Genomic DNA, 25,984 nt, shown 5'->3' on the forward strand with positions numbered 1-25,984 from the left:
CCTCTGCTATACCTAAAAGGAACATTACCATTTTGGGGGGAAATGTCAGCCTTAACATCTTTTTTTATTTCTGTCTATATCATCTAATATTCCTTAACTTTCTTACATCCCCAACACGTCCCCTCTATTTCTTCTCATTTCCAACACATCTTAGATCCTCTTTTATACATTTTGACCAATTTAGTCAGGTTGAGGTACCATCTTTTGTAGGTTTTCCTTTAGGGTGTGACATACTGAAAAGCTTAATGCTTTTTCCACAGCCTCTCCCAGGATATCATGTCTATGTTATGTCCCAAATCAATTGCCCATGGGATCATTGCTGCCTTTGTTGTTTCTTCCTTAGTCTCCCATTCTAACAAAAAATTATGAATTGTGGAAGTTAGTTTTTCTCTGTTAACCATTATAACTTTTTCACACTCCAAGCTTTTCTTACTAAATCCTTTTTCCTTTATCTTTTTAAAATAAAGGAAAAAGGATTTAGTTGATGGTACTGAAACCAGTCATTGATACAGTCTTGTACAGTGGTACCTCGTGTTACGGACGCTTCAGGTTACAGACACTTCAGGTTACAGACTCTGCTAACCCAGAAATAGTACCTCGGGTTAAGAACTTTGCTTCAGGGTGAGAACAGAAATCGCACAGCGGCAGTGGGAGGCTCCGTTACCTAAAGTCGTACCTCAGGTTAAGAACAGTTTCAGGTTAAGAATGGACCTCCAGAACGAATTAAGTTCTTAACCCGAGGTACCACTGTATATCTTTTCTCTTTTTAAATATTGGTTGGCCTTCTTTGAATTATATCTTTATAAGTACCCCAATTTTCTTTCATGTTTGTCTTTTTCACTGACATGTTTCACTTTTTCACTGCTTCTATCTAGTTTGGCATTTTCCTTTCTAAGAGGTCTTTATACCTATTCCAAACCCCATATAGACTTCTTCAAATTATGTGCTTTAAGAACCCCCTGTGTACTCTAACCTTATCACAATACAGATACGCATGTAGAAGTAAATTCTTACCACAACATCCACACACATAGAAAGAGCATGAATGCAGCTCAGAGGTATGTGACAAGTGCGAAAAGGCAACTGGAAAGATGGGCTGGCTTTAGGCTAAAGCTGCATTAGCCAACGTGGTGCCCTCCACACAAAGGATAGCACTTCTTCACACAGTGCACAGTTCAGGCAGAGGGAACCTTTTTTAGCCCAAGAGTCACGTTCCTTCCCAGGCAACTTTGCAGGAGTCACATGCCAGTGGTGGTTGGGGTGAGGACAAAAGCGTGCAGAAAAATGGATGCAAATGTTAGCTTTCCTACAGAAGACTGGTTTCCAGTCACACAAACCCTTCTCTATCCTCCATTCAAGCAAGCAAGAGGCACCATCAGCGTTCAATGACACATTCCAGCCAAGCAAAAGCACTCAAGTAAGGGGTTGGAGAAGGGCAAGGAAGGGGCGTGAGAGTGCTGAGCGTCAGAGAAAGTCTCCCCAGAGCTGAGGTCCCCCGCCCAAGTACATTAGAAAAAGATTCATATGTTCAATAGATGGGATAAAAAAACTAGACACAAGCTGGGTGAGGGATTGGGATCCGATGGCCCTCCAGATGTTGGACTCCAATTCCCATTAGCCCCAGCCAACATGATAATGGTCAGGGGATCATGGGAGTTGTATTCTAAACAATTTCTGAGTGGAGCCGCAGGTTTCCTGTCCCCAAGGAAGTGGAAAGACCAGCAAACTCACCCATGAAGCTTCTGTTATTCCAATGAGGGACACGGTAAGCCTTGATTCTGTAAAATCTGCTCCGAATATAATATGGAGGGACATTCCTGTGGGGCAGAGAAGGGGGTATATAAAAAGATAAATTATTCTGCAATACTGCTTGCATGAGAGAATGAAAAAGCGACCAACCCACATTTATTTGCTCACATTGGGGGGGGGGGATGTTTCTTGATGTTGGTTTTTCGCATCTTTATTTTTAAATCTTGTGATTTATGTGGAAATCGTTTAGTTTGGTTCTTTATTTTTTATTTATTTATTGCATTTATTGACTACTTTTGTTATGTTGTAGTTATGCATTTTTTTTTCATCTGTAAGCTGCTTTGAGCCTGGTTTGAAAAGTGGAAAGGTGGCATACATATAAAATTATGTATGCATGTATTTAATGAAAATTGAAAGATTGCTCCTGTAAACAAAGCAGTCAACATCTATGGTCCATGGAGCTCGCCGTTCTCCTGATCCAGGAGACAGTTCTTAACTGTGTTTTACTTTGCTATCGATACTTGCCAAAACGCTTCTAATAGACGCGTTCAGAAACATTACATGCTCCTTTCCATACACCTGAGATGGGAGGCTTATGAACCTCCACATGATGTTGGACTACAACTCCCATCATCTCCTGACCATTGATCCTGCAACTATGTAGAGGGGTACAGGTTCTCCAGCCCTGATCTAAGAAGCAGAATCCTTCTCTTTCATGAAGGGATCACCTCTTCTAGAGGCATTCTTCCTTCTCTTACATTCAGTAGGGAATTCTTCTTCTTGGATCAGAGGTGGGAAAATCTGTGGCCTTCCAGAGGTTGTTGAGACTCCAACGCCTATCATCCCTGAGTATTTGCCATGCTGTCTGGGAGCTGATGAGAGTTGGGAGTCCAGCAACATCTGGAGGGCCACAGGTTCCCAATCCCTGCATTATACAGACCAGCAATACATTCAGAACTTGACAACAAGGACACAGAATTGTAGGCACTTCCCCCATGTTACTGACAAATATTTTTTAATGTACCCTATAGCACTGGCTATCTCTTCCCAATCAACTTCTTCCACGTCATCAGCGTCCACTTCATACAACCTGAAATACAGAAGAAATCTGGGTGATTTGCTCATTATCTATTATTATCTTTATTATTATCTTTTTAGTGTTGTCCCACCTTTTCCCCAGAAACTGAACTAAAGGCGGCTCACACACAAAAATTAAACATGGGTAAAACATGGAAAGCTAAAAACATATAAAAGTTTAAAAGTATAATATAATTAGAATGATTGATGTAAAATACAATTTATTAAAATGCAGCTGGTGAAAACAGCACACCGTTAAAAGCCCTTTCCTTAAAAGCAGCCAGTTGCAAAAGTTTGTTGGAATAAAACAGTCTTCACTAGCTTGAGGAAGGACAACAAGGAAGGAGCCAGTCTAGCTTCTCTAATAAGGGAGTTTCAAAGTCTAGGAGCAGCCACTAAGAAAGCCCTCTCTCACATCCTCACCAGACATGTCTGTGAGGGTGGTAGGACTGAAAGAAAGATTCCCTGATGATCTCAGAGCTTGGGCAGGTTTGTAAACCAACTGAAAACAGTGGGGCAGAAAACTTAATTTTCAATTGGTTTATTCTGACTGTAATTTAGTTAGCTACAGCCCTATGTTACTGTTAAAATTAAATGCGCTCTTTAGAAAGGAGACCTGTCTTTTGGTTGTTGTTGCTTAGCTTCTTATATTCTGCTGTATAATGACAGCATCACAGGATCTGAGACTGATTCCAGGTACTTGTAAGGAACCTGGGCAGAGCTTATACACTCACTCAACCGCTTTGATCTGCGGAACTGGCACTGTTACAGATGCCACATAATTCCCATTCTGCATTATAAGGAATCAATCTTTTAGCATAGCAACACCTATGCTTTGAAACCCCCTGCCTATATGCTTCTCGGCACCTGCTAAAAACATTTCTCTTTAGGCAAGCCTACCCAGACATGTGTTTTGATCTGGTTTTTAGTTGATTGTAGTTATTACTGAATGCTTTAAAATAGTTTTAAACTGTTTTTATTGGTAGTTTTTGTGGGAGTGGTTAATCCAAAATGCTATGGAAAGAGTTAATGTAATACAGAATCCTATGACATCACCATAATAGGCAGTTTCTGTCATGAATTCTGCCTCAATATTGATCCAGAGCAGATCCCAACATATAGTTAGCAGAGTAAAAGCTTAAATACTTTGCATGATTCCCCCAAAATAGACCAGAGGCAATTAGCTTCATCCAGCAGAGCTTTTACTACTGAAGACAAATGAGCTTAACAGTTATGAATCCATTATCTTCAGGATCGGCACTGTCCACAAGAAATCCAGTTGCAGTAGACTTAACTTAAAACTTACAATATACTGAAACCTAAAGACTAAGCATACAGTGGTACCTCTGGATGTGAACAGGATCCATTCCGGAGCCCCATTTGCATCCTGAAGCGAACGCAACCCACGTCCGTGAGCCTGGTGATTCGCCGCTCCTGCGCATGCGCGTGAAATCATTTTGAGCGTCTGCACATGCGTGAGTGGCGAAACCCGGAAGTAACGCGCTCCGTTACTTCCGGGTCACCGCGGAGCGCAACCTGAAAATACTCATCCTGAAGCTACTTCAACCCGAGGTATGACTGTACTCTGTACAGAACACCACACCAGAACAAAAGAGAAAGTGAAACAGGCTCCTTCTGGCCTATTATTACAGTCAGCATGACCTTGATAGAAAGAGATAATAGAAGAGTTTGAACAAGCTGTTCAGCTCCTTTGAAATTATAACCTAAACATCAAGAGCCTTCTACTTATTTCTAAGCAGAATAGAGACTTGTTTTTTATCTAGAAACTTTCACCTGGCACCAGCTTGTATCACACAGAAAAAGCTTCCAGAAACCTACTTGAATCAATTAGAATGTGAAAGATCTTTGCACATCAAAAGGAAAGATCTCTGTACATCAAATACCCTCTGCACCAAAAAATGCAAACTGACAGTTATCAACTGTAGAGTGAGAGTGAGAGAGACACATACACACACATGTGTAAATATGTTTTAGTATACAAAGTAATGTGTTAAGTTTAAACTCTAAACAGAGAAGATTGTACAGTCTTTTATAGGAAAGAAAAAGAGAACTATATTTTTAAAAGGGTCAAACAACCTGGGGAAACTTTCATGCATATAAAATCCCAGAGTTTTATTGTCTTATTCCTTTTGAAAACCATGAGTTTGTTTCTGTTGTCCATTGTATATAATTTTTATTAAACAAACAATAAATTTTGCTAATACCTTTCAATGAGGGCAATGTTTATCCGCAGGTGTTCAAGTCTGCTCCTTTTCGTCCGCTTACCCATAAACGTCTTGGTTAAAATATTAATCCTTAAGAAGAAAAAGAAAGCTGATTACAATTGTTTATTCAGTAAATTGAAGGCATTTGCAGGTGACTTAGTAATAATGGTGGAAAATGCACAGGAAAGTATATTGAAAATGCTGGAAAAAATGAGTATATTCGGTAGAGTTTCAGAATTTAAATTGAATAAATTTAAAATGAAATTAATGGTTAAAAATATGGGTGAACAAGAGAAAAATGAGTTACAAAAAAATTTGGTCTGTCAATAGCAAAGAAAGTCAAATATTTAGGAATTGGGGTAACCATGTATAATAAAGTATGGAAAGAAATAAAAAAAGATATGGAAATCTGGAATAGATTAAATTTGACACTATGGGGAAGAATTTCGACTATCAAAATGAATGTTTTACCCAAAATATTATTTCTTTTTCAAATGATACCAATTATAAGGAAATGGAGTGTTTTAAAATCTGGAGAGGGACATATCCAAGTTTATTTGGCAGGGCAAGAAACCACGTATCAAGTATAAATTACAGGCAAAGGTACCCCTGACCATTAGGTCCAGTCACGGATGACTCTGGGGTTGCACGCTCATCTCGCTCTATAGGACGAGGGAGCTGGCATTTGTCCGCAGACAGCTTCCGGGTCATGTGGCCAGCATGACTAAGCCGCTTCTGGCAAACCAGAGCAGTGCACGGAAACGCCATTTACCTTCCTGCCGGAGTGGTACCTATTTATCTCCTTGCACTTGATGTGCTTTCGAACTGCTAGGTTGGCAGAAGCAGGGACCAAGCAACGGGAGCCCACCCATCACAGGGATTCGAACCACCAACCTTCTGATTGGCAAGCCCTAGGTTCTGTGGTTTAGAGCACAGCGCCACCCACATCAGTCCAAGTACAAATTACTAATGGATAAAAAAGGAGGCTTCGCTCTGCCAGATTTAAAACTCTATTATAAAGCCACATGTTTATGCTGGTTAAGAGAGGATATGATTTTGGGAAATACGGACATTTTAGATATTGAAGTTTGGGATAAGTAAAAATCCGGATAGATAAGTCATTTATTTTGTGCAAAAATGATAACAAGATATACAAAACAACAGAAAATGAAATGTAAATAGAAGAAGCTGCAATGTGGTGGTGGGAAATCACGGGGGGGGGGGGGGAGGGAGGTAATCACAATATGGATTGTTATACCTTAAATGTAAGTGAAAATATGGGTGTGAATTTGTACAGTGGTGCCCCGCAAGACGAAATTAATTCGTTCCGCAAGTTTTGCCGTCTAGCGAATTTTTCGTCTTGCGAATTATTATTTAGACAAAGGAAACAAAGTCGCGAGACGTTTTCGTCTTGCGAAGCAAGCCCATAGGGAAATTCGTCTTGTGAGGCAACTCGCAAACGGAAATACCTTTCGTCTAGCGAGTTTTTTGTCTTGCGAGGTACCACTGTAATTGTATAATGAAAGAAAATAAAATAAAAATGTAATAATTAAAAGGAGGGGATTGAGCAACAAATTTGAATAGCCCCACCTAGTAATAATAATAATAATAATAATAATAATAATAATAATTTTTATTTATACCCCGCCCTCCCCAGCCAAGGCCGGGCTCAGGCCGGCTAACAAGCAGTAATAAAAACAAGTTGAATGAATACAACTTAAAAACAAGATTAAAATACAACATTAAAATATTGAAACATTAAAATATTAAAATGTAGCCTCATCACAGGAGAAAGGGAAAAGAAAAAAGAAAGAGAGGGAGGGAATCAAATTGGCTCCAAGCCAAATGCCAGGTGGAACAACTCTGTCTTACAGGCCCTGCGGAAAGAAATCAGGTCCTCCGGGGCCCTGGTCTCATGAGGCAGAGTGTTCCACCAGGCCGGAGCCAGTGTTGGCCGGAGCCAGTGTTGAAAAGGCCCTGGCTCTGGTTGAAGCTAATCTAACTTCCTTGGGGCCCAGGACCACTAGAGTGTTGCTATTTATGGACCTTGAGGCTCTCCGTGGGACATACCGGGAGAGGCGGTCCCGTAGGTACAAGGGTCCTAGGCCGTGAAGGGCTTTAAATGTCAAAAGCAGCACCTTAAATCTGACCCTGTACTCCACCGGGAGCCAGTGCAGCTGAAAAAGCACTGGGTGAATATGCTCCCCTGGCAGAGACCCTGTGAGGAGCCTCACTGCAGCATTCTGCACTCGCTGGAGTTTCTGGGACAGTTTCAAGGGCAGCCCCGCGTAGAGCGAATTACAGTAGTCAAGCCTGGAGGTGACTGTTGCATGGATCACTGTGGCCAGGTCAGGAGGAAAAGGGAGGAACAATTTGCCTGAGGACAGCTGGCAGGGGTTTCTTGAAAGGATCATTCTGCAGACCTAACTAGAGGTGTCAAGGATTGAACCTGGGACCTTTTCGCATGCATGTTGCCAGTGGCTGATGAGAGTTGTGCTCAATGTCTAGAGGGAGACAAAGGTTCCCTGGCCACTCTTACCACTTCTGTTTACACTGCCTCCAGTGCCTGGTGTCCACTTTGGCTTCCACTTTGGACCATGAGATGCCCTTGCAGAGATTCTCATACGTGACCATGAGTGCTCCATCCTCATCCTCTTTCTCTGAAGCAGGGTCTGAGTCTCTCATTTTGGACAGCAGTGTCTCCTTGATGGCTTGAACTAGCTTCCTTGTCTCTTCAGAACCCCAAGGACCGGAGTTATACACTGAATTCATTTAAAAGGGGGAAACTCTGATTTAATTCATTATCAGCTCTAGACATCTTGCAAGGGCTTATGCAGGGGGAAGGTCTTGGCTGGCTAGCATCAGTAACAAGAATAGCAAACTGGATTGCTGGTTTAAACAGATAGCAACAGTCCTCCATTCAACCTAGTTCAGTAGTTCCCAAACGTTTTTGGGCCTCTGTCCCCTTGGCTCCCTCACCCTCAAGTTGCCAAACTTGAATGACAGAGGTAAGAAAGTACCTTAGAATAAATGATCCAAAAAAGATACACCAGCATGCCCAATTTCCATAATTCTGCTTTTTGGTGATTTTTTAAAATAATTATTTTTAAAGCCCTGAGCCCTGGTTTGAGGAAGGATTAGGCCAAGGTTGGGGTGGGGTGGAAGGAAGAGCAGGAGTGTTAATATACCACACTTGATCTCAGAAAATTTTGTTTCAACTGAATGGCTGCTGCGAGACATCAGGTCTGAGATCTTTTTCCAGTTGTTGCCATACATCGCTTGATACTTCTTGAGCTTCTTCTTCTCCAACTCGGAATACCTAGGGAGAAAAGGGGTTGCTGTTCTCAATGAGCTAGTTACACTGGTAGTGGGTTAGTGTGTCAGACTTGTGGTAATTATACTTTACAGAGTTGTGCGGAGGTTGCCCCAAGTTGTTAGGCCCTTTTTAATAGTTCTCTTTTTCTCCCAGAAAAACAACAACTATGCAACACTTGCTTTTAAAGTTTAAAAATAACATATGGCTTTTACTAGGTGTGCTTGCTCTTGTCAGATTGAATGAACAAGAAAGGCAGGTAATACGGTACTTATACTACTGAAACATATTTACATGAACTTGTCTCTGAGACTGACTAATATTTACAGACTGACTATGAGGCAGACAGCAGCACAACACAATATACTTGCTACAGATTCTATGCTACAGCATTAACTCTTTGCATAGTATTCTGGATGCACCATTCCTATGACCAAGACATAGTAGACTAGGGTTCAAATTCCCATTCAGCCATTATGTTCATGAGCCAGCTGCAGTCACTCAAACCAACCTACCTCACAGGGTTGCTGTGAGGATAAGATGAGGAGGAGGAGCTCCTTGAAGGAAGGTTATAAATGTAATAAACATAATAAAGATAAACATAATAATAATAATAATGCTTATGACTGGATCCAAGAGCAACCTTTGGTAAATGAACATTTTGGAAAGAAATTGCTCAATGCAAAATACATTTTACATTCTCACCCAGTACATACCCAACGAAGCACCAATGGAATCAATATTATAATGCCCTCATATGGATCTATGGTGCGACCGCATTTGGAAGACTGTACAGTTCTGGTTGCGTCACCTCAGAAAGGATATTGCAGATTTGGAAAAGCTTTAGAAATGGGCAACCAAAATAATCAAGGAGATGGAGTGACTGCTTTATGAAGAAAGGTTGAAGCATTGTGGACTTTTCCACATAGAGAGAAGGCAATTACTTGGTGACATGATAGAAGTTTCTAAGCTTATGCATGGCTTGGAGAAAGTGGAGGGAAAGAAGTTTTCTCCCTCTCTCATAACATTTGAACTCATGGACATCCAATTAAGCTGAATTTTGGAAGATAAAGGAAAAATAAAAAAGGGACTTCTTTATGCACCAGAGTTAAAATATGGAGGATGCTCCCACAGAAGGAAGTGATGGCCACCAATCTAGATTGTTTTAAAAGAAGATTAGATAAAATTCATGGGGAGAGGGCTATCAGTGTCTACTAGCAATGATGACTATGCTCTGCTTCCATGGCCAGCAGCAGCAATGATCCTAAAGACCAGTTGCTGGAAACCACAAGAGGGGAGAGGGCTCTTGTGCTCAGGGTCCTGCTTGCTGCTTTCCCACAGACATGTGGATGGCCACTGTGAGAAGATGATGCTGGACTAGGTGGGCCATTGGCCTGATCCAGCAGGCTCTTATGCTCTGACTTCACTCTGTAGGCGCTGGCCTTCAGCAGATACCATATTACTGGGAGGTCCATTTGCTATGATGCAGGAATCGTCCCTTTTGTGTAGTGGCATGCTACATTTGGAACTCCCTCATGCTACACATCAGACAGTGGCTGTCTCTATTGCTTCCATGACTTGCTTCCTTGAGATCAGGAGCCAGTAACCCCCACCCCCACAAGTATGCATTGAACGGGAAGTGACAAAGGACAAAAGTTAAAGCTTTAGTGAAATCAGAAATCTGGAGCTAAAATGTGAGTCTTTTGGAGTTCAGGCAGAGAGGAAAACTTTCCGAGTAGGAACTCCAGAACCCTGTCCTGTTAGGCTCGGTGGCCAAGTATTCTGGGATGCCTCCATGACAACAGCAAAAAACCCCAGAGAAGCCCAGTTGCCTTTCTTACCTTCCATTATAATTCTTGGGATCGTACATTTTTCTTGCTCGGTAATATACTAGCCTCCAAGGCCTTGGAATTCCCTGAGCTTCAGAAGAATTGATAAAGATGCATTAAAATCGACATTTTGTGATTAAAGACAATCTACATTAAGGACCTAATTGGATTATGAGTTGCTGATTTTGCAGCAGTTATGTTATGATTGTGTTTTTATACACCAAAATATTACCACCCTTTATTCAATTTATATAATAAGCCCAGCATTTATTCGTTATGAACCTTGTTCTCTCTGGGAACATGTTCTCAGAGGCCAGCTAAGGAAAACCGTACATCACATTAGAAAAAACATGGAACTTTTTGATTTCTTAATGACTGTGGTTGATCTTTTTCTTTAGGGGTTTTCCCTCTTTCTGAGAGGTTAAAAATAAAATTCACTCCATCAGCCCTGCTTGGACCACATGAGCGCCATCTTGCATCATCTCCCTAAACTGTCATCTGTGAGCAGCCATTCCATCAGGCTGCCTCAGTGTGGGAGAGAGAGGAAGCTGAAGGCCATCAGCTTGGCCAAAAGACCAGCTCCATCAGAGCCTTTGACTCCTGAAGTATGCAAGTTGGTAATTGTGAGAACAGCTGTTTAAAGGGACCTCAGTTTCATTCCCGCCCTTCCCTCCCTGATGTTGCTGGACACCCATTAGTCCCAATCATCACGGTCAATGGTGATGGGAGTTCATAGAATTGGAAAGTAGCCCAAGGGTCATCTAGTCCAACCCCCTGCAATGCAGGAATCTCAACTAAGAATCCCTAACAGATGGCCATCCAATCTCTGTTTAAAAACCTCCAGCAAAGCAGAGTTCACAATCTCCCAAGGGAGTCTGTTCCACTGTCAAACTACTCTTTGATGGTTTTGTGCAGTAATATCTACAGAACCAAAGGTTCTCCATCCCTGACTAACTTGTATATAACTAGCTAGCTTGTGCCCAGAATTGCTTGGGAATCCAAGAAATGAAGAAACCCAGGGCAGTTTTGTAAGATTTCAGTTCGCCATCTTGATTCAAAATGGCGTCCAATGGTATCCAAACAAACCTAAATACCTGCTCCGCGATCTCAGGAACCAACATGCTAAATTTGGCTACGGTATCTTAACAAGTGTCCATACACATGTGTCCATACACATGGTAAAACAAACAACTTTCCCAAATATGTAATAGATTATGGTTTGATTTGGACAAAGGAGGGAATTTGGACAGCTTCACAAATGTACTAGAGAGGCAAATCTTTTAGCAAGACTACCCCTCACTATCAAGTCACCCACAAAAGCCACCCAGTCAAATACTCACCAATCTTTGCACCAAACAAGTTTTTAGTTTTCAGTTTGTTGATGGATTCTCTTTCTTGGGGGAACCTGTGAGGAAAGAGGAGTTTTTCTGCAGACTCTATCCCAGTGTCTTTCAAGAAGGCCTCAACATTGTGCCGCAGCTGATTGTTTTCTTTCTTGGAAAATTTGCCAAACCGCACAGCAACGCCTACATCATTTCCAAGGGAGAATAGGAAAGTTTCAGATTTCAGACCTTGCCCTTCATCGTTAATCACTCATTCATAACGCTGAGTAGTTTTCAGGGCCACGTATACCTTGCAGTGTTGCAACATGAGCCTCATGGATAACTTGTCTACTGTCAGCTTTTGTGAAACTGGCCATTTTTCAGGACTCCTAAATTGTGCTTGGTGCTCCCATAAAACAGGTGCAGTAACCTTTGGGTCTCTAGATACAGTGGTACCTCGGGTTAAGAACTTAATTCGTTCTGGAGGTCTGTTCTTAACCTGAAACTATTCTTAACCCCACTTTAGCTAATAGGGCCTCCCACTGCTACTGTATCGTTGCCACACGATTTTTGTTCTCATTCTGAAGCAAAGCTCTTAACCCAATGTACTATTTCTGGGTTAGCGGAGTCTGTATCCTGAAGCATCTTTAACCTGAAGCATAGGTAACCCAAGGTACCACTGTATTGCTGAACTCCAGCTCCCAACGGCCCCATCGCGCTTAGCCAATGGCAAGGTATGATGGGAGTTGGAAGCTCAGCAACCTCTGGATGGCCATAGCTTCTCTACACCTACCATAAAATGATAAGCTAGCTGTAGATGTGGGTTTGGGTCTTGGTTATTAGGACAAACACCAAATGTTTGCCATCTCAAAGCCAGAGGTGGGAAACATTGTGACCCTCCACATGGTTGCTAGACTTTTATCTCCCACCATCCTTGACCATTAGCAGCCATGTTGTCTGGGGCAGACAGGAGTTAAGAGTCCAACAACATTTGGAGGGCCACAAGTTCCCCACCCCTGCTGAGCATGTACACACCTACACATGCACAAGTGACATATATGAGGGCAGACCATACTCTTTGATTTTCTGAATTGGGAGTCAAGAAACGTGGTGTCCCAACCTTTCCCCCACAAAATAAGCAACATCTAGAGAACTACCGGTTACTCACCACTGTTATGCCCCTTGCAAAGAGCACATGTGTGTATGTGTAAAACCTACCATTCCATCAGGTTATCTTGGTGGGAAAGAAGGACTCTCCACCAGTTCTGCCAGAATACCAGCTGCAACAGAAACCTCCTACCCCTAAACTGTTTCTGTGTCAGCTGGCTATTAAAGCCCTGTTTGGTGCCTGAGTTTGTGTTTTCCTCTGCCTGCCATGTCCTCCTTTCCTTATGTGCTGCCTTTTTAAAATTGTGGGCCCATAAGAAGCAAGTGCTTTGTTTTAAGGGATTGTATGTAAGCCACTCAGAGCCTCTTTTGGTTGAAGAACGGGGTACATGTGGTCTGAATAAATATACATATATATACACAAATACACACCCTTTCTTTCAATAAATACATATAACAACATTTGTATTCCACCTTTCCTCCCAGGATGAAAGGGTAGTGTACACTTTCCTCCCTCTCCGCATTTTCATTATTTGAGTATTAATCACCTGTACATAACACTTTGGAGATTATGCAAAGAAATTGCCATGACCTTTGATTTACTGAAGAGCCTACCCAAGTGAAAGGTGTTCTCACTCAGGACTGTACACACCTTTTTTCTTAAAATTTCTAAACCTGACCAGGTCCCGACCAGCCAGCTGCCTGATCGCTGAATCACTCAGGGTCCTGATGTGAGGAATGAACTCTTCCAGCTCCTTGGTGGCAGAGTCCAGATCTTTCATTGAAAGCTGGGTAAATTCTACAAACTCATTGTCCACAAGGGAAAACTTGCTGGAAGACGATTCCTCAGCGTCTGAATGGACAGGAGTTGGAGATTTCTGTGGCCTGTTAGGAGAGCAAAACGTGAGGCCTGCATACTATTACTGGCACTTGTTGGCACTGAAAATCGCTTTGTGATGCCAGGGAAAAGCCCGGCACTAGCTTGTGAGACACATGCTATTGACAAAAGCCACACTTCACCAAGACTCCAGTCTTGGAAAGATTACTTACTAGGTGACCTGATCAACGAGCCCAGTGATGCTTATGCAGTGTTGGAATAGCATATCTAATGCTTGTGTGTAAGATTCTTGGAATGTGTTGTGTATATTGAAACAATTTACTATGCACACAAGCTTGGATAAGGAATACTAGTGGTGGCTGGCAGCTGAAACAGTCTTTTTAGTACAATCCGACACTCCAACCATGGAAATGTTTTACAATTTGGGGGGAATTAATACAGCCAATTATTATTATTATTATTATTATTATTATTATTATTATTATTATTAATATTATTATTAAGGTGTGCATGCACACAAAAGCTTATACCCAGAACAAACTTAGTTGGTCTCTAAGGTGCACTGCATCAGACCAACACGGATACCTGCCTGAATCTGATTGGCTGTGTTTCTAGATTGTAAGCCAGTGGGAAGCAACTATTTCTGATACCTGTAAGCTGCCTGGAGTGCCTTTTTCAGCTGAAGTGGCAAAGGAAGGAAGGCTTCAACACTCCTAAGCTCCACCCTCTCTCTAGTGCATCTTCTGAATCCCAGACCCCCACTTCTACACATCTGGGACAGATCTGGGTCGAGACACACAAGAGATCTGTTGCCAACAAACTTGTTTTAGCTTTCAGCCTGTGCATGAAGCCCTTCACCCTTTTGATAAACATCAATTTAAATACTAAAGCAGTTCATGTTTTCCTCACAACTGCCAAGAAAGCCCATCCATGGGTAAGGTACTTACCCACCATCAGAAGCATTCGTGCTGGGAGCATTTTTACGCTTATGTGATTTCTTTTGTGTGGCAGGGCTGCTGAAGTTCACAGTTCTGTCCAACTTATTCACCTCATTGTTCTCCTCTTGGGAAAGGTCTGAGGGCTGTGTTAAGGGTACAGGAGGAGGCAAAGGTGTAAAGAAGTCCTCCTTCACGTCCTCTGTGTCACTGCAGTTGGTTGTATTGTGCTTGTGCAATCCTGCATTTTCCAAGTCACTGGCATCAAGCTGGCTGCTGGCCTCTTCTGGAGTTTCAGCTTTTTTACGCTTTTTCTTCTTCCGTGCAATGGGACTACAAAACTCCATAGTTTTGTCTGACTCAGTTGCCTCTTTTCTCTCCTCCTGGGGAAGGTCTGAGTGCTGTGTTATGAGTACTGCAGGAAGTGAAGGTGCAAAGAGGTCCTTTTGTGTGTCCTCTGTGTCACTGCAGTCTGTTCTATTGTGCTTGTGCAAATTCAGAGGGTGAGCCCTAATATCTGCGAGCCTGTCAGAAGCTCCATTTGCCTCGGCCTGCTCTGTTAACAAGAGCACTTTTGTCTTCTTCTTCTTCTTCTGAACAGGTGTGGATTCAGAGACATAACCTGCATTTTCCAAGTCACTGGCTTCAAGCTGGCTGCTGGCCTCTTCTGGAGTTTCAGCTTTTTTACGCTTTTTCTTCTTCTTCCGTGCGATGGGACTACAAAACTCCACAGTTTTGTCTGACTCAGTTGCCTCTTTTCTCTCCTTCTGGGAAAGGTCTGAGTGCTGTGTTACGAGTACTGCAGGAGGTGAAGGTGCAAAGAGGTCCTTTTGTGTGTCCTCTGTGTCACTGCAGTCTGTTCTATTGTGCTTGTGCAAAGTCGGAGGGTGAGCCCTAATATCTGTGAGCCTGTCAGAAGCTCCATTTGCCTCGGCCTGCTCTGTTAACAAGAGCACTTTTGCCTTCTTCTTCTTCTGAACAGGTGTGGATTCAGAGACATAACCTGCATTTTCCAAGTCACTGGCTTCAAGCTGGCTGCTGGCCTCTTCTGGAGTTTCAGCTTTTTTACGCTTTTTCTTCTTCTTCCGTGCAATGGGACTACAAAATTCTGCAGTTTTGTCCAACTGAGGTGTGTGCTTTTTCTCCTGCAGGGAAAGATCTAAGCGCTGCATTAAGGGTACCACAGGATGCAGGCTGCTGGCCTTTTCTGGAGTCTCAGGAATGCAAAAGTCTCTGCCACCCTCTTGTTCACTATGTTGATACTTCCTCTTTTTCTTATTACATACGCGAGTTTCTGTTCCAGACTTGCTATTCAGCTCACTGTCTGTTGGGATCCAAGTAGCATCCGACTCAGAGTCTGGAATCTCTTTCCCAGCTTTTATGTTCTTTGTTTTTTTTCTACAGGCCCCAGTAGCTTCTGTATCCTCAACAAGCCAAGGAAAAATTGAGGAATGTCCGGAAGATGGAGGTGAGCAAGGGGCAGCCTTCACAGGTTGGTCATCCCCCTGTCCATTAAGGCCCTCCTTCCTCTTCTTTTTCTTTTTCTTCAATTCTGGGAAATGAAAGCCATTTGAGGCTGATGATGCATCAGCTCTGTGCATAATTTCCTTTAAAAGGAGAGGTGGCAAATAAATAAATAAATAAATAAATAAATAAATAAATAAATAATATTTATACCCCGCCCATCTGGCTGGGTTTCCCCAGCCACTCTGGGCAGCTCCCAACCTAAAACATGATACAGCATTTAAAATTCAAACAGTCTTAAGAGTATTTAGGCACCGTCAGGCCCACTACTGCGGCACTTCAGTGCTAGTTTCCAGTTATTTACTTATTATTTTCACATCTTGCCTTTTCATGCAAGGAACTCAATGTGGTGTACGTAGTTCTCACCTCCCCATTCTATCCTCAGAGCAAACTTGCTAGATAGGTTAGTCTGAGAGATGGGTTGACTGGACCAAGGTCACCCAGTAAGCTTCATGATTCAATATGAATTTAGCCCACGTCCAGCACTCTTAACTGTTACACTACTCTGCAATATATTGGTATTGGGAGATATACCCCACAGATCTCTCTGCAGGCTGTTTTTCAGTTTAGTTCCCGAAGAAGGCCTTTAAACTCACTGGGTAGGTTTGAAAGTAAAACCTGTATTTTCCCCCAACATCTCTGCATTGGTTGCAGGGCTGCTGTCTGGATTTTGAGTATTTTGGTTGTTTTTTGTTTTGCAATTTAAAGACTACTGTATTTTTTGCCCCATAAGGCGCACCGGCCCATAGGGTGCACCTAGTTTTTTGGGGGGGAAATAAAGGGGGGGGGGAAATATTTTTTCCCCCAGGGGCGGGGCTGGGGCGGGGGAAGCCCGAGCTTCCCCCGACCCCAGCCCCCAGAACAGGCTGCTATCTGCAAGCCTAGGGAGCCTGGCGGGAAGTCGAACCGGTCTCCCAGGCTTGCGGATATCTGCCCGAAGCCCAGGGCGCGCTCCGCTGTGCTCCCCAGGTTTTGGGCTGCAGGCTGCTGTCCGCAAGCCTTGGGAGCCCAGCGGGAACTCCCGCGGGCTCCCAAGGCTTGCAGATAGCTTCCTGAAGCCTGGAGAGCGAGAGGGGTCCTTGCGCACTGACCCATCTCGCTCTCCAGGCTTCAGCGAAAGCCTGCATTTGCCCCATAGGACAGACACACATTTCCCCTTCATTTTTGGAGGGGAAAAAGTGTGTCCTATAGGGCAAAAAATATGGTAACTTCATCAGTTGCATGACACATTTTCTTGGGTTGCAGTTCTGTGAATAATGTTTTTTAGAAGCTTTCATGCTTTTGAGAACCTGTCAGGGATATAAGTGTAAATATATACAGTGGTACCTCGGGTTAAGTACTTAATTCGTTCCGGAGCTCCGTTCTTAACCTGAAACTGTTCTTAACCTGAAGAACCACTTTAGCTAATGGGGCCTCCTGCTGCCGCGCCGCCACTGGAGCACGATTTCGGCTCTCATCCTGAAGCAAAGTTCTTAACCTGAAGCACTATTTCTGGGTTAGCGGAGTCTGTAACATGAAGCGTCTGTAACCTGAAGCGTATGTAACCTGAGGTACCACTGTAAAAGGTTTGTTCATATATTGGTTTGCTATACTAAGATGAGATCATCCAAAACAGCTGTTACAGCATGCACCTAAGGGAAACACTTTAGGCATCTGACAAAATGGGACCAGTGCACAAAAGCTTCTGTACTACAGGAGATGAAGTCAACACAGTGCCCTCCAAACTTTCATAACAAGCTGCCTTATACCAAGTTAGACCATTGGTCCATCTAGTTCAGTACTGTCTACACTGATTGGCTCTTCAGGTATCAAGTATGAATCATTCCCAGCCCTATCTGAAAAAGCTGGGACCTTCTGCATTCAAGGCAGATGCTCTACTACAGACCTGCAGCCCTAATCATAAGAACATAAGAAGAGTTCTTCTGGATCAGAAGAGTTCTTGTAACCACCAAGCAGAAATTGAGGTCACCAGCACTCCCTCCTTCCCTGGTAACCAGCAAGTAGTATATCCTACCTATGGTTATAAAATTTTATGATGCACACAAACAGCAGACATACACTCCACAGAAAACCAATCCTTCCATCATCAAAATTTAGGAAATATTCCCTGAGAAAACAGAACAATCCTAAAAAACCATCATGGCTCTCCTAATGACCTAAAGAGAAGCCTTTCTTGATACATTAGTTCTTTCACTTCCAAATCCTGTCTTAAGGGCATACTTTGTGTATGAATAGGGTGGACCTGTGACCTGGATTCAAGAACTAAAGTATCTACTTCAAAAGAATAGCCAGACTGCCCAGGTAATGCAACCAGTAAAACATGGGAAGGCAAACTAAGGCCTGGGGGGGGGGGGAGATCCAGCCCAATCACCTTCTAAATCTGGCCTGCAGATGGTCCGGGAATCAGCGTATTTTTACATGAGTAGAATGTGTGCTTTTATTTAAAATGCACCTCTGGGTTATTTGTGGGTCATAGGAATTGGTTCATTTTTTCTTCTTCTTCAAAATATAGTCCGCCCCCCCCCCAAGGTCTGAGGGACAGTGGACCGGCCCCCTGCTGAAAAAGTTTGCTGACCCCTGCAGTAAAACATTATCAGGTATCCTGGCAGATAGGAGAGAAGCCACACTCTCAAATGTCTGTGGCAGACTGCCTCTTTCTGTGATATTTTTCTGGGTGGTCTTTGGCTAAGGGGTTGAGCATTGTTGAAAGTCTTTAAAGCGGCTTACAAACCTTTGCTCTGAGCCTCTCATCTCCTTGCAAGGAGGGGGGAACTCTGTCACACAACAGAAAATTAAAGATCTGCCTTGCTTTCACTGGATCTTGCCTCCATCCATTCTTCTCTCACTGATCATGGACTTAGGGGACTCAGAGTCTGTTGGGGAATTGGGCAGCAAAAGCCAATTCCATTTCCCCCCCTACAATACTAATACCAAGCATCTCACACACAGATGAGGCCTTGCTGGTGGTGCCACCATTGAGGGTTGTCTGGTTGGTCCTGACTCATGACAGGGCCTTATCAGTGGTGGTTTCAGGTTTGTCATATGCCTTCTCTAGTGAGGCTAGTCTGTCTCCAACGTTATTAACTTTCAGGAAGAATTTGAAATTGTCAAGCTTACCCAGATATTTGGTGGCTGAAAAACACTGATCCTGGCAGTCCTGAAAACGGTGGATGAAATGCCATTTTAGAACTGTTTTAAGAGTTTGCTTTTTTAAAACTGTGGATGGGTTTCCCACCTTGGGCTCCTTTGGGATGGATGAGATGAAAATTTAATAAATAAAAACAAATAAATTGGCCCCGGCCAGTGTGACCAACAATCAGCGATAAACTGGTTAGAGCAAGCGTGCGATATGAATAAATGCAGTAAACAAAGGAGTAACCCACGTGGAAGCGCTTTAGGCACCTATAATACTAAATATTGTAAAGAAGAAGAGGAGTTTGGATTTGATACCCAGCTTCATCATTACCCGAAGGAGTCTCAAAGCGGCTAACATTCTCCTTTCCCTTCCTCCTTCACAACAAACACTCTGTGAGGTGAGTGGGGCTGAGAGACTTCAGAGAAGTGTGACTGGCCCAAGGTCACCCAGCAGCTGCATGTGGAGGAGCGGAGACGCGAACCCGGTTCCCCAGATTAGGGAGTCTACCGCTCTTAATCACTGCACCACACTGGCTCTCCAAAGCAATTGAGCATCCCTTCCTGCTTCGAAAACAGCATCCCGAGAACCCTAATTCCTCTTTACGAACTGGCCAGGCTACTGTAATGCGAGATAAACACACGAAAATATACCTGATGCATCTGCTTCTTCTTCGGTAACAGATCGAGGCAAAGCGGTCCAGCACACGCGCCACAGGCTCCACTTCCGGTTGTTTTACACCGTTTCCTCCCCTCAGCGGAAGGAGCGTGTTGACTTGGAAAGGCTAGAGCGCCTCGGCCGAACTTTCGAAATACGTTTCATCTCCGCCCCTGCGAGTTGGTTGGAGAGAGGAATAAACATCTCCCGAGAGGAGAGGCGGGACGCGTCTTTTCGGGAGGCCAGGAGCTTGTGCTAAACATGGGTGGGTTGGATTGGGTTCTGAGCGGCTATTTTAAGCAGAGCGATGTGTGTGACATACCCAGAGCTCTTTAGATAAAGGGTGATGTTAGAAAGCCGACCCAGGTAAGAGGCCAAGGCTAAAGCATCTGCTAAGCTACGGTGATCACTGCGTGTGGTATTTGAGCCGGTTAGCTTCTCTTTCTCGAAGCCTAAGGGTTGTTGTTGCGTCTGTCTCTGTAATAGCGTTACACAGCAGAGAGAAATAAGCACAATAAAGCACATGCAAACGAACTGCGCCCTTTTAAAATGAAGAGTGCAGCCAAATCAATGAGCGATCAGAAACAATTTAAAAAATACAGGCGCCACTAGAATTTCGCTGTGAGTTCAAGGCAGCACGTGGAGTTTTGTTTTCCTTTTCTCCTGGTGACGCGAGAAACTCTGCTGTCCAATCAGCACCGGCCTAAGGTCCTGCGTTCCCGCCTCCCTTTCATTTGGCGCAACCTTCGCAGGGCGCGCAGGCGCCGTGCGTGCGGAGGCGAGCGAAGAGTTTTTGTGCGTGTGTGCTAACTATATATGTGTATATCTATATCGGACGCATCGTCTCCGGCAGTGAGAATGACCCGCCTACTGTTTTATAAGTCTATGCAAAATGAGTAATGAGGCAGAAGAGCGGCAAGCCGAGTGTGAGGCCACTCTACTGCTTTTCCTAACTCTAGGGTTGCGGGAGGGGAGAAGAGCGGCAAACAGAGCCTGAGGCGGCTCTAGAGTTTTTCCTAACTCTAGGGTGGCGGGAGAGCGGGGAGAAGGCTTTTTGAGCACGCGCGTTTGTGCTCCTGCCTCTCATTTACTTATCTACTACTGTGGGCGGAGCCAGGGAGGCGGGGCCAAGAGTCTAGAAAAAGACGGCTCGGATGCCGGCTCGGTCTCTTTCGCTGGAGCGAGAGGCTTCCGTCGCGTGGTGGGCGGGGTCAGTGCCTGGCGGAACAGCTTGAGCGAGCGGAGAGAGCGAGAGCCGGAGGCAGCAAGGTTGTCCGCGCCTACGGGCCGGCTGTGGCAGCCACGTTCCCTCACGGGCACCTGTCCGGAGCAGGAGGTGAGTGAGGCGAGGGGCTGGCGGTGTGTGGGAGGCTTATGAGGGGCTGCGGCGAAGGTTTGGGGAGGAGGGCAAGGAGTAATACAGCAACTCAACAGTTGCTTATGGTTGCGGGGCTGGCACGGCTATTCCCCGCTTCAGGTACCCCCCGCAGCATCTCTCTGTCCCTCCAGTTCTGCATGCTAGAAAGTGCCTTTGCTGCATCCCTTTTCCCCACCCCCCACTGTCAGGGGAGAGTCCCCGTGAAATGTGCGTGTAATTCGCATGTTACACTTAGGGTCGGTTCCGGGGGGTTGCTCGCGTTTCCGCGAAGTCTCTAAAAGACGGGAATTCTTGGGGTCGCTGCTGCTGCGCAGACGGCAAGGTGGAGGGCTGCTTACCGGACTTTGGAAGAAGACGCGGTGGGTTCCCGCAGTTACTGTACTTGTGTAGCTGTATGTAGCCCCTCTTTCCTTATACGTGAAGTAACTTTAGCCCCTGAAGAGATACACATTATACATTTGTAGCATTGTTCTTTGTGGCAATTTGTAGCAACTCTATGCCAACGGTACAGTTTAGTACAGTCTAATGTTTTTTAAATAACATTTTAAAAAAGTTAAATATTGTTTTGGTTTGCAAAAGTACATGCATTGTCTTTTTCAGGTTGTAGGCTTTTTTACATTTGAAGTGAGACATTAATGTTGTAAGCAGAATAAAGTTGGGGAAGAAGAGGGGGGGAGAGGGGGTGGGTTGGGTATGGTAATGCTTGGTCTTTGTGTGTGGTTTTTATGTCAGCGTCGCTTGGGTCGTTTCCCTTTCTATCCATTTAATTTCCTTGGTACTGAGAGAGGTGGAGGGCAGGCATGGCTGGTTGTCTTTAGCCGGCTGCAGTGAGATTTGTTTGCCTGCGGGCATGGGGGGGATCAGTGGTGTAGCGTGGGGGGTGCAGGGGGGGCGGCCGCACCGGGCGCAACATCTGGGGTTAGGGCAAATCCACGGGTTAGGGGGCGCAAATTACTTGCCTTGCCCCGGGTGCTGACAACCCACGCTACGCCACTGGGGGGGATTGTTGGGTTGTTAGCCATATTGATTCGTATGTTGTTGGTGGGTTCTTGTTGTTTTGTTGGGTACTGCCTGAGAATGTTGAGCTGTTGACTTCTTAGGTAAGCCTATGCTGAATCTCTCAACAGAACCATCTGGCAGTGGGTGCCTCCCCATATACATGGGTAGTGTAGATATTATCACTGCCTGCTTTGTAAGACAGCAGAAATATTGTCAAGGCCACGGGAGGATTAACCCAGGGAACAGGCAATTAATATGTTCCAAGAATGAGGATGAGGTGAGACAAGAGTTCTGTCCTTGCAGAAAATCCACAGAAAAATACAGCTGTAGTGTGTCCAAGTGCTGCACCTCTGCTGTCAGGATCTGACCATTTTGCCATCCAGAGGGGAGTCTCAGGCTACTGAAAGAGTTTATCTGCTTTCCTTTGCTCTTTACCTTCCTCATTCTCTGAATAAAATCCATTTAAGAAACAAGCTTGGTGTCCTTTATTGCCTACTTGAATCAAGAAAACCTTGGCCAGTTTGCCAGTACAGTAACACTGTGGCAGAGCAACTGCTTTGCATTCAGAAGGTCCCAGGTTCAATCCTCAGCATCCCCAGGTAAAGCTGGGGAAGTGCCCTGTCTGAAACCCTGGTGTGTTGCTGCTGATGGACCAATGGTCTTGTCATGGTATGTGGCAGGTTTCTATGCTCCTATGCTGATGTGTTCTACAAAAGTTGAGTTTATCTATCAATTATAACTTTATAACGATTTATAGAGTGCCTAAAATCTAAACATTGGATGATGATTAAAATAGGGTTACCAGATGTCCCCTGTTTCCGGGGACAGTCCCCGGATTTTCAAATCTGTCCCCGGACAAATTCTGTCCCTGGAATGTCCCCAGATTTGCAAATCTGTCCCCGGAAAATGTGGCGGCGGCAGCCTCAGCAGCCTGGAGCCAGCCTGGTAGCACCGTTGGCTCTGGCTGGCTTCAGGAGCTGCTTGTTGCCCGCTGCTGTGATGCCTGCCATTTTTCCTCGCTGGAAGTCCCCATATGATGTGTATTGTGCGCAACACATCATATGGGGACTTCCGGAGAGGAAAAATGGTGGGCACCATGGCAGTGGGCAGCAAGCAGCTCCTGAAGCCAACCAGAGCCAACTGCGCTACCAGGCTGGCTCTGGGCTGCTGAGGCTGCTGCCGCCACTGTCAAAGTGGAACCAGGGACGTCTGGTGGTACAGATTCCCTGCCCCCTTTGTTCTGACTGATCGGGGGAGGGTCGGGAGTTGTGGTCGGCCGTTGCCCAGTTTTTTAAAAAAAACAACTGCGCATTTATGTTTCACAGGGTGAGAAAGAAGGGCTTTGCACCTTGCTTGGCAGGGAAACCATGTGCCTTGTGCCCCTCCTGGGCAACAGCCGCCTGCCCATGACTCCCGAGCCTCCCCCAAACAAAGGGGGAAAGGGGCAGGAGATTAAGGAAGGCTCAGGTGTCACAGGTGGGTGGCGCGCCGTTGCCCAGTTTTTTAAAAACAACAACCTGTGCATTTATGTTTCACAGGGTGCGAAAGAAAGGCTTTGCTCCTTTAGACAATATGCATGTGTGCTTGGGCCCAGGGTCTTTTGCCTCACCATCCCCACTACTGACTCCCTGTTGCTACTCAGCTTCAAAAAAGTGTCCCCGGATTCACTGAAAAAAATCTGGTGACCATAGATTAAAAAGAACGAATCATGCCCATACACTTAGTCTTAAAAAATACCTACCCATAAGGAAGAGTAAGGAAGTCAAAAGGAGATGCAGATACAGAGTTATGGCTTGGGATAAGAATTCTGCTGTTTAAATAATGGAAATGCATGAAAGGTGTAGTTGTAGTGTCCCTGCACCTAGGCTGTGGAATTCCCTGATAATATTTAGGATGCACCATTAGCACTTTGTTTCAAATGCCTGCATTGAACATAGCCAAATTCATAATTTTATCACTCAGTTCCTTTGTTACGGCATATCACTCTACAGGTGCTTGCTTTTATGCTGTTTTACAGATGTGACTGCCACCTTGTTGATTTGTGCGGTATGCCTGTAAAATAAATGTATTGGGAGGTAGCAGGTTACAAAGAACAGGAAAGAAGTGAGTCAGGCACAGTAGTATTAGGAAGTAATCTGTGAGTAAGCAAAGAAAAAAATGAATTTAGCAGAGTGAAAGCAAATGGGAAGAAACCAAAGTAACAAATTTGGCTCATCTGCTTTAATGTGTATTTGGGGTAGACATTTATATTTTATTGTGGGGAAATTTTAATTGCCTTAAAGCAAGATTATCCAAAGGGACGCGGGTGGCGCTGTGGGTAAAACCTCAGTGCTTAGGACTTGCTAATCGTAAGGTCGGTGGTTCGAATCCCCGCGGTGGGGTGAACTCCCGTCGTTCGGTCCCAGCTCCTGCCCACCTAGCAGTTCAAAAGCACCCCTAAGTGCAAGTAGATAAATAGGTACCGCTTTATAGCGGAAAGGTAAACGGCGTTTCCGTGTGCTGCGCTGGTGCTGGCTCGCCAGCTGCAGCTTCGTCACGCTGGCCACGTGACCCGGAAGTGTCTTCGGATGGCGCCGGCTCCTGGCCTCTTGAGATGAGCGCGCAACCCTAGAGTCGGACACGACTGGCCCGTACGGGCAGGGGTACCTTTACCTTTAAGATTATCCAAGAAGCAGTAAACAGTTTGTGTATTAAGGTTCCATAACTAAAGCTGAAGTTTGGGCACCCCTTCACTTGTGATCTTGTGCAGTTGATTTATCACTCCAAATTTATAAGCTGCTTCTCCTCCCCAAAAGGAAGCTTTAGAGCTAAAACATTAACCAAACTACTGGACATAATAGCAGTTAATATTCATTGTAAAACTTCCTTAAATTGCATTGCAAAGGCCTTGGCAAATATTAATAAAAGTGTTAATATTCCTCCTGAGTGCAAACTAGGGTGTGAGACTGCCTGGTTTGTCCTGGGAGCACAACAGGTTGCCAGCACAGAGTTGTGCATTTCTTTTCAAGTGTTGGCAGATTCCTTGCTCATTTTGGCCCTGGATGGGGTTTTTTTTGGGGGGGGGGTGCGCATAATGGTCATGACTGAATGAATACCATCAAATCAATTGACATATTAATGTTTGGCAAAATAAGCAGCTGATGTACCATTCTTAAGCATCTTTAGTTCAGGGCCACTGTGATGGTCACCAGAGTGCTTATCTCTTCCCCGTTTCTGAAAACCAATCACAACTCTGACGCAGGGAGCCATCTATTTTTGGCAAATATTTATGCTTTAACACAACCTATGTTGTGCTGCCTTGTCAGGCAGGAAGCTGGGAGATAGATGTATGTGGGGAGTGTGTGTTGGTAAAAGTTACATTGACACATTAAGTCATTCAGTCACAAAATATTGATAGTTATTGTATGTACAGATGTGAACCTGTATAGCGGAGCTTCCCCCTGAGGTAACGCAGGAGGGGCTGTAGCTCAGTGATGGAGCTGCACCCACTTTGCATGCAGACAGTACAAGGTTCAGTCCCCAGCATTTCCAAGTAGGGCTTGGAATTGCCCCCTGTTGGGCTGATTTGGCAAGCTCATTTATGTTCTTATGCCAGGCTTGGTATAAGGCAACTTTCTGTGTTACTGAACTTGGCTCAGGTCATTTCTGTGTTCATGTTTTTAAATAATTAAAACAATAATTTCTCTTATTTTTGTGTTTATCTGCAGAATGGAGACGTGCTGTTGGTGCACCCCTATTGATTCGGTTATCACCACCTTAAAGAACTATGCCCATTCTTTACTGCCTCCAGAAAGATTTGCTGCAGCCAACGAAGACCTCTGTTACTGTTTGGAGTGTGTGGATGAGTATCATAAAGTGAAGGATGATTTGCCATGCTTACATGAGGTAATTTGCTTTC

General features: G+C 44.4%; 2 protein-coding genes across 8 annotated transcripts in view; one reads left to right on the forward strand and one right to left on the reverse strand.

Annotated features, from left to right (window-relative positions):
• LOC114588941 (uncharacterized) overlaps positions 1–19,827 on the reverse strand; it is a 131,907-nt gene extending 112,080 nt beyond the window's left edge. For 3 of the 6 annotated variants that reach the window (XR_013391451.1, XM_028714754.2, XM_028714755.2), the window contains exons 1-10: positions 19,706–19,827; positions 14,408–16,002; positions 13,275–13,507; positions 11,534–11,719; positions 10,206–10,284; positions 8,240–8,370; positions 7,591–7,813; positions 5,052–5,141; positions 2,774–2,839; positions 1,732–1,817 (exon numbers count right to left, since the gene is read on the reverse strand). Coding sequence is in view for 5 of the 6 variants with exons in the window: in XM_028714754.2 (XP_028570587.2) it covers positions 1,732–1,817; positions 2,774–2,839; positions 5,052–5,141; positions 7,591–7,813; positions 8,240–8,370; positions 10,206–10,284; positions 11,534–11,719; positions 13,275–13,507; positions 14,408–16,002; positions 19,706–19,714 (2,698 nt within the window). In the remaining variant the exon portion in view is untranslated. Of the gene's footprint in view, positions 1–1,731; positions 1,818–2,773; positions 2,840–5,051; positions 5,142–7,590; positions 7,814–8,239; positions 8,371–10,205; positions 10,285–11,533; positions 11,720–13,274; positions 13,508–14,110; positions 14,263–14,407; positions 16,003–19,036; positions 19,077–19,705 lie in introns of those variants that run through there. The other 3 variants (XM_077922766.1, XM_077922767.1, XM_028714756.2) reach the window with 3 other exon arrangements.
• A 1,040-nt stretch (positions 19,828–20,867) lies between these two features.
• The window catches only part of SETX (senataxin), a 66,034-nt gene continuing 60,917 nt past the window's right edge, over positions 20,868–25,984 (forward strand). The window contains exons 1-2 of one of the 2 annotated variants that reach the window (XM_028714964.2): positions 20,868–21,045; positions 25,794–25,971. In XM_028714964.2, coding sequence (XP_028570797.2) covers positions 25,795–25,971 — 177 coding nt within the window. In that variant the 5' untranslated portion in view covers positions 20,868–21,045; position 25,794. The remainder of the gene's footprint in view (positions 21,046–25,793; positions 25,972–25,984) is intronic. The other variant, XM_028714963.2, reaches the window with a different exon arrangement.

The sequence above is a fragment of the Podarcis muralis genome, chromosome Z (genome assembly GCF_964188315.1).
Source record: "Podarcis muralis chromosome Z, rPodMur119.hap1.1, whole genome shotgun sequence".
Lineage (NCBI taxonomy): Eukaryota > Metazoa > Chordata > Lepidosauria > Squamata > Lacertidae > Podarcis > Podarcis muralis.